At 48.7% G+C, this 14,841-nt stretch overlaps 1 protein-coding gene across 8 annotated transcripts in view; it reads right to left on the bottom strand.

Annotated features, from left to right (window-relative positions):
* The window catches only part of LOC140207233 (C-type lectin domain family 7 member A-like), a 47,688-nt gene that overhangs the window by 19,413 nt on the left and 13,434 nt on the right, over positions 1-14,841 (bottom strand). For 7 of the 8 annotated variants that reach the window (XM_072275662.1, XM_072275663.1, XM_072275668.1 and 4 more), the window contains one exon: positions 3,941-4,030. In XM_072275662.1, coding sequence (XP_072131763.1) covers positions 3,941-4,007 — 67 coding nt within the window. In that variant the 5' untranslated portion in view covers positions 4,008-4,030. Of the gene's footprint in view, positions 1-3,940; positions 4,036-14,841 lie in introns of all 8 variants that reach the window. The other variant, XM_072275661.1, reaches the window with a different exon arrangement.

Below are 14,841 nucleotides of genomic sequence, written 5' to 3' on the forward strand. Positions count from 1 at the left end.
GGTCATAAACAGAGGGAAGCTCCGCCCTAGCTGTCCCATCACACACCAACGGATTCAGAAACAGAACGAATCACCCTCTTTACTCCCTCTCTCCCTTCTCACTACACACCATGACTTCAGCTTTCATGCAGTCTGTAATTGTGTGCCTGTCTCAGAGATAATATGTGTTTCTGACCAGACGTAGAACGGAGGAGGGAGGCGGAGGGGAGGGAGCGCTGTGAAGGGGTTGTGAGTTTGCAGACACTGGGAGGAAGAGATGTGAAACCACACGACCATCCTGTACACACAGAGAAGTAGAGAAGCTCGGAACCGAGACACAGATATCCGGTTGAAGTGTGCAGATGTAACACCGAAGGTGTGGAGGGAGATTCACTCTGTGCCTGACCCTGGGAAGGTGTGATGGGACGGTGCGGAGGGAGATTCACTCTGTGTCTGACCCCGGGAGTGTGTGATGGGAGGGGTGTGAAGGGAGATTCACTCTGTGTCTGAATCCGGGAGAGTGTGATGGGACGGTGCGGAGGGAGATTCACTCTGTGTCTGACCCCGGGAGTATGTGATTGGACGGTGTGGAGGGAGCTTCACTCTGTGTCTGACCCCGGGAGTGTGTGATGGGACGGTGCGGAGGGAGGTTCACTCTGTGTCTGACCCCGGGTGTGTGTGATGGGACGGTGTAAAGGGAGATTCACTCTGTGTCTGAATCCGGGAGAGTGTGATGGGACGGTGCGGAGGGAGATTCAGTCTGTGTCTGACCCCGGGAGTATGTGATTGGACGGTGTGGAGGGAGCTTCACTCTGTGTCTGACCCCGGGAGTGTGTGATTGGTCAGTGTAGAGGGAAAATCACTCTGTATCTGACCCCGGGAATGTGTAATGGGACGTTATGGAGGGAACCTCTCTGTATCTTACACATACCTCTTCCTCTTTTGAATTTATTTCGAGAGGCTTTAAATCACATTTTCAAATATATTGCTTCGCCACAACGCCTACTCTGGAAAATAGAAGCAAGGAAAAATGAATATTTGTCCGCATCGCCCATTACATCCGCCTGTCGTAAGGCACAGAAGGGGATCCCTCCAGACCGACTGGTCACGCATTTCTGGGATCACTTTTAAAGTGAAGATCTCTCCGAACCGTCCGATCACACAGATTCGCCGGGTCAGAGAGAGAGCGAAGTTCCCTCTGTATTGTCCCATCAAATAATACTAGTGTCAGACATACAGAAGATATTCCCAGCACACTCTCCCAAAACACATTACTGGATAAGACACAGATTGAAGTTCCCAAAACACAGTCCTAGTACATATAAACTACGTTAGGCACAGAATGAAGTTGCTTCCATACCGGCCGACCTAAAAATCCCGGGGTCAGAAACAGAGTGAATTTCCCTCCACACCGTCCCGTTACACACTCCCGGGGCCAGACACAGAGTGAATCTCCCTCCACACTCTACCATCACACAATCCCGCGGTCAGACATAGAGTGAATCTCCCTCCATACTGTCCCTTCACACAGTCCTGGGATAAGACACAGACTGAATCTCGCTCCACACCGTGCCATCACACTCTCTCGGGTTAAGACACAGGATGAAGCTCTATCCACACCTGTCCATCACGCACCTCGTGGTCAGATACAGAGTGAATCTCCCTCCACACCGTCCCATCACTCAGTCCCAGGGTGAGACACATATGAAGCTCACTCCACACCGTCCCATCACTCACAGCCAGGGTCAGGGATAGAGTGAATCTCCCTCCACACCGCCCCATCACACACACCCGAGGTCAGTATAAAAATAAAGGAGAAGTATAACACAGCAAAGATGAGCGGCAAGCCGGAGTATTGGGGGACTTAAGGAGCAACAGAAGGTAACTAAAAAACGAAAAGAAAATATCAGGTAAGAAGCTAAGCTGGCCAAGAATATAAAGGAGGATAGTAAAATCTTCTTTAGGTATGTGAAGAGGAAAAAAAGTAGTTAAGCCAAAGTTGGGCCCTTGAAGACAGATGTTATTCTGGGAAAAAAAAAAAAAAAGAAATGACAGACGTGTTGAACAGTTTCTTTGGATCTGTCTTAACTTGCGAAGACACAAACCATATCCCAGATGTCTCGGCCTGAAACGTCGACTGCACCTCGTCCTACAGATGCTGCTTGACCTGCTGCGTTCACCAGCAACTTTGATGTGTGTTCCCAGATGTAATAGTGGCCAGAGGACCTCGGGTAACGGAGGAACTGAAGGAAATTGATATTAGGCAGAAAATGATATTGGATAGTCTGATGGGACTGAAGGCTGATAAATCACCAGGGCCTGATGTTCTGCATCCCAGGGTACCTAAGGAGGTGGCTTTAGAAATGGTGGACACAAGGGTAATTATTTTCTAATGTTCTATAGATTCAGGATCAGTTCCTGCGTATTGGAGGGTATCCAATGTTATGCAATTTCTAAGAAATTATGAGAGAGAAAACAAGAAATTATAGACCAGTTAGCCTGACATCAGTGGTGAGGAAGATGCTGGAGTCAATTATAAAAGATGAAATAGCAGCACATTTAGATTGTAGTTACAGAATCGGTCCGAGTCAGCATGGATTTACGAAGGGGAAATCATGCTTGACTATTCGGCTGGATTTTTTTTTTTGACGATGTAACTATAAAAACGGACAAGGGAGAGCCAATGGATGTAATGTACCTGGACTTTCAGAAAGCCTTTGATAAGGTCCCACACAGGAGATTGGTGGGCACAACTGGAACACAAGGTATTGAGGGGAGGGGACTGACATGGATATAAAATTGTTTGGCAGACAGGAAACAAAGTGTAGGGATTAACGGGTCCCTTTCAGACTGTCAGACAATGACTAGTTGGGTACCGCAAGGCTCGGTGCTGGGACTGCAGCCATTAACAATATGCATTAATGACTTACACGAAGGGATTGAAAGTGACATAAAAAAAAAATTGCAGATGACATAAATATGAGGTTATCCACTTTGGTGGCAAGTCCAGGCAGGCATATCACTATCTGAATGGTGTCAAGTTGCGGAAAGGGGAAGTACAACGAGATCTAGATGTCCTTGTTCATTAGTCACTGAAAGCAAGCATGCAGGTACAGCAGGCAGTGCAGAAAGCTAATGGCATGTTTGCCTTCATAACAAGGGGAGTTGAGTGCAGGTACAAAGAGGTCCTTCTGCAGTTGTACAGTGCCCTGGTTAGACCACACCTGGAGCATTGTATGAAGTTTTGATGTCCAAATTTGAGGAAGGAGATCCTTGCTAATAAGGGAGTGCAGCATAGGTTAACGAGGTTAATTCCCGGGATGGCGGGACTGTCATATGTTGAAAGATTGGAGCGAATGGGCTTGTTTACACTGGGAAATAGTAGGATAAGAGAGGATCTGATTGAAACACACAAGATTATTAAAGAATTGGACATGCTAGATGCTGCGTGAATCCAGAACTTGAGCCCATAGTTTAAGCATAAAGGGTAGGCTATTTAGTTGAGGAAAAACGTTTTCACCCAGAGAGTTCTTAACTGTGGAATGCTCTACCTCAGGAGGCAGTGGAGGCCAATTTTCTGGATGCTTTCAAGAAAGAGTTAGATAGAGCTCTTAAATATAGTAGAGTCAAGGGATATGGGGAGAATTCAAGAACAGGGTACTGATTGTGGATGATCAGCCATGAATACAATTAATGACGGTGCTGGCTCGAAGGGCAGGTTGGCCTACTGCTACACCTCATGGCTATTGTATATTGTCAGGCACAGCGTGAAGCTCCCTCCACACCGTCCCAACACACACTCCCGGGATCAGACACAGAGGGAATCTCCCTCCACACCGTTCCATCACACACTCCCGGTGTCAGACACAGAGTGAATCTCCCTCCTCACTGTCCTATCACACACTCCCGGGATCAGACACAGAGTGAATCTCCCTCCACACCGTCTCTCTGCCACACTCACCTCGGGAAGGAAACCGTGAGTCCGTTTTTGTGAAATTCACATTCATGTAAGTCTCGCTGTCGTCCATCCTGTCGAGGATTCTCTGCGTCTCTGAGCTCAGAAAGGGAAAGCAACCGTTGTCAGAGGAAGACAGTTACGACAGGGGGTCAGACCGACACCAGCAAACACCAAACAAAGGCCTATAAAGAAAGAGGCCGAGCGCTTGGGGAGGAAGTGCCGGCCAGGACGAAGATTAAGGGTGTGAGAGCGGGTATTCTCGAGAGGTGAGAGCGGCGGGGGGAGGAGCTGTTAGAGTGAAGAGAAAAAGCAGGAGTGGAGAATGAGAGAAAGTTGGAGAGATCGGGGATAGAGAATTGGGTGACAGGGGACAGAAAAGGAGGAGCGGAGAGCAGGACCGGTGTGGGTCAGATATAGGAGACAATGGGTGCAACGTGGGGGTAAACGCGGGGGATAGTTGAAGAGAAATTAGGGGAGAGAGGGAGAAAGCACAGGGAGAGCTGACGGGGGAAAGAAATGGAGAGAGAGAATGTGACATGGAGGGGACGGAGAGAATGAGAGGGATGAGAGAGAGTGCTACAGAGAGGGGGGAGGAATATAGGGCAGGGACGTTAGAGGGAGATAGAAATAGAAGGGAGGGGGACATGAGTGGAAGAAGGGAATTGTTGAGGGATGCAATGAGTGAAGATGGAGTGAAAGACAGAGGGATACGTGTCTCTCATTCAGAGCCCTATTATCCGGCTCGACATCTCTCCACCCGCGTTTCGATCCTGGTTTGATCGTCGTTCTCTCCCACTGCTCTGCTCATCGCTGGGGATTAGGACCCTCTATACACGGAATACCCTCTTTGTATGTATCCAGGTATACACTCTATAGTTGGATACATAGATAGAATTATGATGTAGTGGTCATTACGGAGACCTGGCTTTACCAGGGCAGTAATGGATTCTCTATACTCCTGGAGTTCAGGGCTTTAAAAGGGATAAAGAGGGTGGGAGAAGGGGAGGATGCTTTTCATTACTGGTCAGGGAAATTATTACAGTCTCGGAAATGGTAGTAAATGTAGCAGGATCCTCATTTGAGTCAGTATCGGTGGAAATCAGGAACAGGATTGGAGCGGTTACTCTATTGGGAGTAATCTATAAGCCCCCTCGTAGCAGCAAAGATACCGGGGAGCAGATTGGGGGGCAGATTTTGGAAAGGTGTGAAAATAACAGGGTTGTTATCATGGGTGACTTTAACTTCCCTAACGTTGATTCGTACCTGATTAGTTCCAACGGTCTGAACGGGGCAGAGTTTGCTAAGTGTGTTAGGACGGATTCCTGTCACAGTATGTAGACAGGCCGGCTTGGGGGGAATGCCATACTAGATCCATTATTAGGTTGCGGACCGGGTCATGTCAGAGATCTCTCAATGGGTGAGGATCGGGCTTACGGTGGATTACCAGAGTTCCCTGGCCTTTAGCATTATCATAGAAAAGGATAGAATCTGAGAGGACAGATAAAAAAAAACTTATTTGGAGAAGGGCAAATTATGAGCCGATAAGGCTAGAACTAGCGGGTGTGAATTGTGAATTATCATGATGTATTTGCAGGGAAATGTACTCCAGATGTATGGTCGATGTTTAGGGATCTCTTGCAGGATTTTAGAGATACATTTGTTCCGGTGAGGAAGATACAGAATGGTAGGGTGAAGGAAACATGAGTGACAAGTGAGGTGGTAAATCTAGTCAGGTGTAAGGAGGCAGCATACATGTGGTTTAGGAAGCAAGGATCAGATGGGTCAATTGGGGAATAAAGGGTAGCAATAAAGGAGCTTAAGAAGGGGCTGATAAGAGCAAGAAGGGGGCATGAGAGGTCTTGGTGAGTAGGAAAGGTAAGGAAAAGAAAACCGATTGAAGGAAAACCCCAAAGCCTTCGTCAATTATGTGAAGAACAAAAGGATGACAGGAGTGAAGGTTGGACCGATTAGAGCTAAAGGTGGGGAGATGTGCCTGGAGGCTGTGGAAGTGAGTGAGGTGCTCAATGAATACTTCTCTTCGGTATTCACCATTGAGAGAGAACTTGATTACGGTGAGGACAATATGAGTGAGGTTGATGTTCTGAAGCATGTTGATATTAAGGGACAGCAGGTGTTGGAGGTATTAAAATACATTAGAAAAGGTAAGTCCCTGGGGCCTGACGGAATAAACACAAAGCTGCTTCGGGGGGCGAGGGGAGAGATTGCTGACCATCTGGCGAGGACCTTTATGTCCTCGTTGTCTACGGGAATGGTACCGGAGGATTGGAGGGAGGTGAATGTTGTCCATTGTTCAAAAAACGTAGTCGGGATAGTCCGGGTAATTATAGAACAGTGAACCTTACGTCTGTGTAGGAAAGCTGTCGGAAAAGATTCTTAAAGGTAGGATCTCTGGGCATTTAGAGAATCATGGTCAGATTAGGGACAGACGGCATGGCTTTGTGAAGGGCAGATCGTGTCCAACAAACCTGATAGAGTACTTTGAGGAGGTGACCAGGCATATAGATGATGGTAGTGCAGTGGATGTGATCTACATGGATTTGAGTACGGCATTTGACAAGGTTCTATGCGGTAGCCTTTTTCAGGAAGTCAGAAGGCATGAGTTCCAAGGAGGTTTGGCCGGGTGGATTCAGAATCGGCTTGCCTGCAGAAGGCAGATTGTCGCGGTAGAGGGAATACATTCGGATTGTGGAGTTGTCACTAGTGGTGTCCCACGAGGATCGGTTCTGGGACAACTAGTTTTCGTGATTTTTGTTAACGACCCGGATATGGCGGAAGAAAGGTGGGTTGGCAAGTTTGCCGACGACACAAAGTTTGGTGGTGTTATAGATAGTGTAGTGGATTGTCGAGGATTACAGAGAGTTATTGATAGGATGCAGAAGTGGTCTGAGAAGTGGCAGATGTGCAAGTCCCCAGATTCCTTGAACGTTGCCTCACAGGTAGATAGGGTAGTTAAGAAAGCTTTTGCTTGTTAGCTTTCATAAGTCGAGGGATAGAGTTTAAGTGTCCGGAGGTGATGATACAGATCTATAAAACTCTGCTGAGGCCACACTTGAGGTACTGTGTCCGGTTCTGTTCGCCTCACTACAGGAAGAATGTGGAAACATTGGAAAGGGTAGAGAGGAAATTTACCAGGATGCGCCCTGGTTCAGAGAGTATGGATTATTATCAGAGATTAAGGGAGCTAGGGCTTTACTCTTTGGAGAGATTGATGATGAGAGGAGACTTGATAGAATTATATAATATATTAAGAGGAATAACTAAAGGGTATAACCAGCGCCTCCTCCCCAGGGCACCACTGCTCAATGCAAGAGGACATGGCTTTAAAGTAAGGAGTAGGAAGGCTTTTTACTCGGAGAGTAAAGTGGGATGCACTGCCTGAGTCAGTGGTGGAGGCAGATACAGTAGTGATATTTAAGATACTACTAGACAGGTAGATGGAGTAACTTAAGGTGAGGAGTTATATGGGAGGCAGAGTTTGAGGGTAGGCACAACACTGTAGGCCGATGGGTCTGTACTGTGCTGCTATTCTATCCATCTCTCTCTCTCTCTCTCTCTCTCTCGCTCTCCCTCTCCCAGTGATGGGAGATTCACTGTGCGTCTGAAACCGGGAATATGTGATAGGAAGGTGCGGAAGGAGCATCACTCTGCGTCTGACCACGGGAATGTATGATATGACGGCGTGCAGGGATATTCTCTCTGTGTCCCATCCCGGTAGTGTGTGAAAGGGCGGTGTGGACTGAGCTGCACTTTGCTTCTGACCCCGGGACTGTGTGCTGGGACGGTGTGGCGTGAGTTTCACTCTACGTCTGTCCCCGCGAGTGCGTGATGGGACAGTGTGGAGGGCGGTTCACTCTGTCTGCCTGACCCTGGGAGTGCGTGATGGGACAGTGTGGAGGGAGGTTCGCTCTGTCTCTGACCCCGGCAGTTTGTGTCGGGCTGGTGGGGAGCGAGTTTCACTCTGTGTCTGATCACGAGAATGTGTGATGGGACGGCGTGCAAGGCGATTCTCTCCGTGTCTGCCTCTGCGAGTGTGTGTTGGGACAGTCGCCTCCATTGTGCGCCGAAGGGGCGGTACTGCTATCTCTCCCTCTCTCCCTCCCTCCCTCCCTCTCTCTCTCAGATATACACCAAAATTAGACCAGAAGAATTCGCTAAAAACAGTTCGCCGTTTTTTTTAGACTCTGCATTGTTTAACATTGAAAATGGACATGCGGCTATTGAAGTTTACACGGAACCAGCACAGGCTGAGCTTTATCTGCGGCTTGACGCTCATCTCCAATTAGAAAATAAGTCGGCGGTTATCAGTTTTTCAGAGATATCTTGGAAGCGTGCGGCTACACTGACTGCGCCGATATCAAACCACTATCTCCCTATCTATCACCCATGAATGTGATATGTGAATATCACCCGCTTCAATTTCGCAGCTCTCCGCCGCTCCAACCCTCTCTCTCCCCTCTCTCTCCCGAAACATTTCTATCTCATTTCCCCCATCACTGAACCTTCTCTTTCAGTCCTCCCAACCTCTCTACCCCACTTTCTTTCTTCCCACTCTCTCCGCTCACACTGATCTTTCACTTCACGGAAATGTGACAGTCGTTTCCAGGAAAGGTGCCGCCGGCGGAACAGTTGGGATCGGTTACATTCTCCACAGTAAATGGGACCGGAGGCGACTGGAGAAGCGGGGTTTGGAAATCGGGGGGCGGGTAGTGTTGGCAAATAGTGTGGTGGCGTTCGTGGCGACGTGCTGGAAATTGTGTGTACGTGTGTGTGTGCGCGTGTTTGCGTGTGTGTGTGTGTGTGTGTGTGTGTGTGTGTGTATGTAAGGAGAGACAGAGAGAAAGAGAGAGAGCGAGAGAGAGAGATAGAGAGAGAGAGAAAGAGAGAGAGAGAGCGCGAGAGCGAGAGAGAGAGAGAGAGAGAGAGAGAGAGAGAGATTTATCATCCGCAGAACATTTATCATCCGCAGAACAAATACTCCCGGGTTCAGGAACAGAGTGAAACCCCACCTCACTGTTCCATCACGCACTCCCGCGGTCAGACACAGAGTGAAGCTCCCTCCGCACCGTCCCATCACAAACACTGGGTGTCAGACGTGTGGTGGGAGATTTACTCTGTGTCTGAACGTGCGATTGTGTGATCAGACGATGTTGAGGGATCTTCATAGTTTTTCTGAGCCCGGGATTGTGTGATGCGGCGGTGTGGAGGGCGCTTCTCTCAGTGTCTGACCACTGAAGAGTGTCGTGCGAGGATGTGATGGGAGCTTCACTCTGTGTCTGCCCCAGGCGGTGTGTGATGGGACGGTGGGCAGCGTGTTTCACTTCGTGTCTGACCACGGGAATGTGTCATCTGAAAGCGTGCAGCGGGATTCTCTCTGTGTCTGACTCCGGGAGTGTGTGCAGGCGGGGGTTGGGGGAGGCGTGGTGGGGAGCAGTGAGCTACACTTTACCTCTGACCACGGGAATGTGTGATGGGATGGCGTGCACGGAGACTCTTTCTGTGTTTGTCTCCGTGAGTGTGTGATGAGACGTTGTGGAGAGAGCTTAACTCTGTGTCTGACCCCGGGAGTGTGTGGTGGGCCGGTGTGGAGGGAATTTCACTCTGTCTGACACCGGGAGTGTGTGATGGAAGTATGGGAGGCAGGGTCTGAGGGTCGGTCATCATTGTGGGCCGAAGGACCTGTACTGTGCTGTACTATTCTGTCTATATACCTCTCTCTCTCTCTCTCTCTCTCTCTCTCTCTCTCTCTCTCTCTCTCTCTCTCTCTCAAATCTAAACCAAATTTACACCAGAAGAATCCGCCAAAAACAGATAGCTTTTTATTTTAGAGTATGCAGTGTTTAACAAATAAAATAAACATGTGGCTATTGAAGTTTACACGTAAACAGCGCAGACTGAGCGGTATCTGTGGCTTGACGCTGATCTCCAATTACAAAATAATTCAGCTAATATCAGTTTTTCAGAGATGTCTTGAAAGCGTGTGCCGACACTGACTTGGCCGACATCAAACCACTCCTTCCCTGTCTATCAGTCATTAGTGTATCTATCCAGCTTTAATTTCGCAGATCTCTACCGCTCCCTCCCTCTCTCTCCCTAAACATTTCTATCTCATTCCCCCCTTCACTAAGCCTTCTCTTTCTGTCTCCCCACCTACACTAACCCACTTTCTTTCTTCCCTCTCTCTCTCCGCTGACACTGAGCTTTCACTTCACGGAAATGTGACGGGGTCGTTTCCAGGAAAAAGTGCCGCACGCTGAACAGTTGGGATCGGTTACATTCTCCACAGTCAGGAAGGGCGGAGGCGAAAGGAGAAGTGGGTTTTGGAAATGAGGAGGGAGTTGGCGAAGCGGGTGGTGGTGTGCGCGGCGATGTGCTGGAGCGGCTGTGTGTATCTGTGTGTGTGTGTGTGTGTGTGTGTGTGTATGAGAGAGAGAGAGAGAGAGAGAGAGAGAGAGAGAGAGAGAGAGAGAGAGAGAGTGAGCGAGCCTCGGCATCGTCAGAAAAAAACACTCAAACACTCCCGGGATCAGACACACAGACACAGAGTGAAGCTCCCTCCACACTGTCACATCACGAACTCCTTGGAACGGACACAAAGTGAAGCTCACAGCACACCGTCCCATCACACAATCCCGGCAGAGTGAAATTCCCTCCGCACTTTCCCATCACACGCTCACGAAGACACACAGAGAGACGCTCCCTCCACGCCTCTCCGTCAAGCGCTCAGCAGTTCAGACTCCGAGTAAACTTCTATCCACACGGCCCCATCACACACTCCCGAGGTCAGACACAGAGTGAAGCTCCCCCCACACCGTCCCATCACACACTCCCGGGGTCAGACACAGAGTGAATCTCCCTCCACACCGTCCCATCACAAACTCCCGGGGTCAGACACAGAGTGAATCTCCCTCCACACCGTCCCATCACAAACTCCCGGGGTCAGACACAGAGTGAAGCTACCCCCAAACCGCCCCATCACACACTCCCGGCTTCAGACACAGAGTGATGTTCAGTCCACACTGTCTCTTCTTACACTCCCGAGGTCAGACACAGAGTAAAGCTTTGTCAACAGTGTCTTTTCGCACACTGCCAAGAAGATACACAGACTAATGCTGGCTGCACACCGTTCCGTCACACTCTCCCGGGACTGGACACAGTGTGAATCTCCCTCCATCGAACCACAGATCCATAGAACATTAGAGCACAGAATCAGGCCTTTTGGCCCTTCTTGGTTGTGCCGGACCATTTTTTTTTCTGCCTAGTCCCACTGACCTGCATCTGGATCATATCCGTCCATACGCCTCTCATTCATGTACCTGTCCAAGTTTATCTCAAAAGTTAAAAATGAGCCCGCATTCACGACTTCATCTGGCAGCTCATTCCACACTCCCACCATTCTCTGTGTGAAGAAGCACCACCCCCCATGTTCCCTTTAAACTTTTTCCCCTTCACCCTTAACCCATGTCCTCTGTTTTTTTTTTTCTCTCCCCTTGCCTCAGTGGAAAAAGCCTGCTTGCATTCACTCTATCTATACCCATCATTACTTTGATGAGATAGAGTGATAATCCGAGATTATCACCCTCGAAGTCTTGCTGTTTAACTTCCTACCAAGCTCTCTATTGTCACTCTTCAGGACCTCTTCGCTCTTTCCTCCTACGTCATTGGCACCATGATATCTGGCTTATCACCCTCCCACTTCAGAATGCTGTGCAGGCGATCAGATACAGCCCTGAACATGGCATCCGGGAGGCATCAAGCCATCCGGGAGTCTCTGCCACGACCACAGAATCTCCTGTCTGTAGCTCTAACTATCGAGTCCCCTATCGGCGTTCAGAGAGGCGGGACTGCGCAGTCGTGTAACGTTGGGCAGTGCAGCGCGGCAGATTTAAAAGGGCAGAAGTCCTGCTTCGGGTTTGATTCGAAGAAGGAAGTCTGAGAGTCGGAGTGGGAGTGCCGAGAAAGATATTTTTGAAATTTTCGGTTTTTTTTTCTCCAACGGCGTTCAGAGAGGCGGGACTGCGCAGGCGTGTGACGTCGGGCAGTGCAGCGCGGCAGATTCAAAAGGAACAGAGCCTCATAGAGCAGGCAGCGTAGTTTGCGGGCGGCGGAGGGAGCCCGAAGCAGAGTGAAGACTTAAGGGCTTCGGCTCAATGGGCTTAGGCGGAAACGGGCGAGGCGAGGAAGGTTTGGCATTCATTTTCAGTTGTTATTTGAGGAGAGGGGCAGTATGAGTGTGAGGGCAGTTTGCTGTTCTCGGTGTCGGATGTGGGAGGCCCTGGAGTCTCCAAGCCTCCCGGACGTCTACATCTGCGCCAAGTGCATCGAGATGCAGCTCCTAAGAGACCGCGTTACGGAACTGGAGCTGCAGCTCGATGACCTTCGTCTGGTCAGGGAGAGTGAGGAGTTGATGGAGAGGAGTTATAGGCAGGTGGTCACACCGGGGCCACGGGAGGCAGACAAGTGGTTCACGGTTAGGAGGGGGAAGGGCAAGAGTCAGGTAATAGAGAGTACCCCGGTGGCTGTGCCCCTTAACAATAGGTACTCCTGTTCGAGTACTGTTGGGGGGGGGGGAACAGTTTACCGGGGGAAGCGACAGTGGCCGTGCCTCCGGCACAGAGTCTGGCCCTGTAGCTCAGAAGGGTAGGGCAAAGAAGAAGAGGGCAGTTGTGATAGGGGACTCGATAGTAAGGGGGTCAGATAGGCGATTCTGTGGACGCAGTCCAGAGACCCGGATGGTAGTTTGCCTCCCTGGTGCCAGGGTCCGGGATATTTCTGATCGTGTTCAAGACATCCTGAAGTGAGAGGGTGAGAAGCCAGAGGTCGTGGTACATATAGGTACCAACGACATAGGTAGGAAAAGGGATGAGGTCCTGAAAGGAGAATATAGGGAGCTAGGAAGGGAGTTGAGAAAAAGGACCGCAAAAGTAGTAATCTCGGGATTACTGCCTGTGCCACGCGACAGTGACAGTAGGAATTCGATGAGGTGGAGGATAAATGCGTGGCTGAGGGATTGGAGCAGGGGGCAGGGATTCAAGTTTTTGGATCATTGGAACCTCTTTTGGCGCAGGTGTGACCTGTACAAAAGGACGGGTTACATTTGAATCCTAGGGGGAGCAATATCCTGGCAGGGAGATTAGCGAGGGCTACTGAGGTGACTTTAAACTAGAATGGTTGTGGGGTGGGAATCAAATTAAAGAGGCTAGGCGAGAGGAGGTTAGTTCACAACAGGGGGATGGGAACGAGTGCAGAGAGACAGAGGGGTGTAAAGTGAGAGAGGAAGCAAAAAGTAATAAGGAGAAAAGTAAAAGCGGCAGGCCGACAAATCCAGGGCCACTTTCCAACATAACTGTATAAGGTCTAAGAGAGTTGTAAAAGAGCGCCTGAAGGCTTTGTGTGTCAATGCAAGGAACATTCGTAATAAGGTGGATGAATTGAAAGTGCAGATTGTTATTAATGATTATGATATAGTTGGGATCACAGAGACATGGCTCCAGGGTGACCAAGGATGGGAGCTCAGCATTTAGGGATATTCAATATTCAGGAGGGATAGACATGAAAGAAAAGGAGGTGGGGTGGCGTTGCTGGTTAAAGATGAGATTAACGCAATAGAAAGGAAGGACATAAGCCGGGAAGATGTGGAATCGATATGGGTAGAGCTGCGTAACACTAAGGGGCAGAAGACGCTGGTGGGAGTTGTGTACAGGCCACCTAACAGTAGTAGTGAGGTCGGAGATGGTATTAAACAGGAAATTAGAAATGTGTGCAATAAAGGAACAGCGGTTATAATGGGTGACTTCAATCTACATGTAGATTGGGTGAACCAAATTGGTAAAGGTGCTGAGGAAGAGGATTTCTTGGAATGTATGAGAGATGGTTTTTTGAACCAACATGTCGAGGAACCAATTAGAGAACAGGCTATTCTGGACTGGGTTTGAGCAATGAGGAAGGGTTAATTAGCAATCTTGTCGTGAGAGGCCCCTTGGGTAAGAGTGACCATAATATGGCGGAATTCTTCATGAAGATGGAGAGTGAGATAGTTAATTCAGAAACAAAGGTTCTGAACTTAAAAAAGGAGTAACTTTGAAGGTATGAGACGTGAATTAGGTAAGATTGACTGGCAAATGACACTTAAAGGATTGACGGTGGATATGCAATGGCAAGCATTTAAAGGTTGCATGGATGAACTACAACAATTGTTCATCCCAGTTTGGCAAAAGAATAAGTCAAGGAAGGCAGTGCACCCGTGGCTGACAAGAGAAATTAGGGATAGTATCAATTCCAAAGAAGAAGCATACAAATTAGCCAGAAAAAGTGGCTCACCTGAGGACTGGGAGAAATTCAGAGTTCAGCAGAGGAGGACAAAGGGCTTAATTAGGAAGGGGTAAAAAGATTATGAGAGAAAACTAGCAGGGAACATAAAAACTGACTGTAAAAGCTTTCATAGATATGTAAAATAGGAAAAAAAAAACTGGTAAAGACAAATGTAGGTCCCCTACAGACAGAAACAGGTGAACTGATAATGGGGAGCAAGGACATGGCAGACCAATTGAATAATTACTTTGGTTCTGTCTTCACTAAGGAGGACATAAATAATCTTCCAGAAATAGTAGGGAACAGAGGGTCCAGTAAGATGGAGGAACTGAGCGAAATGCATGTTAGTATGGAAGTGGTGTTAGGTAAATTGAAGGGATTGAAGGCAGATAAATCCCCAGGGCCAGATGGTCTGCATCCCAGCGTGCTTAAGGAAGTAGCCCAAGAAATAGTGGATGCATTAGTGATAATTTTTCAAAACTCTTTAGATTCTGGACCAGTTCCTGAGGATTGGAGCGTGGCTAATGTAACCCCACTTTTTTAAAAAGGGGGGAGAGAGAAACCGGGGAATTATA

Source organism: Mobula birostris, chromosome 13, assembly GCF_030028105.1.
Source record: "Mobula birostris isolate sMobBir1 chromosome 13, sMobBir1.hap1, whole genome shotgun sequence".
Taxonomy (NCBI): Eukaryota; Metazoa; Chordata; class Chondrichthyes; order Myliobatiformes; family Myliobatidae; genus Mobula; species Mobula birostris.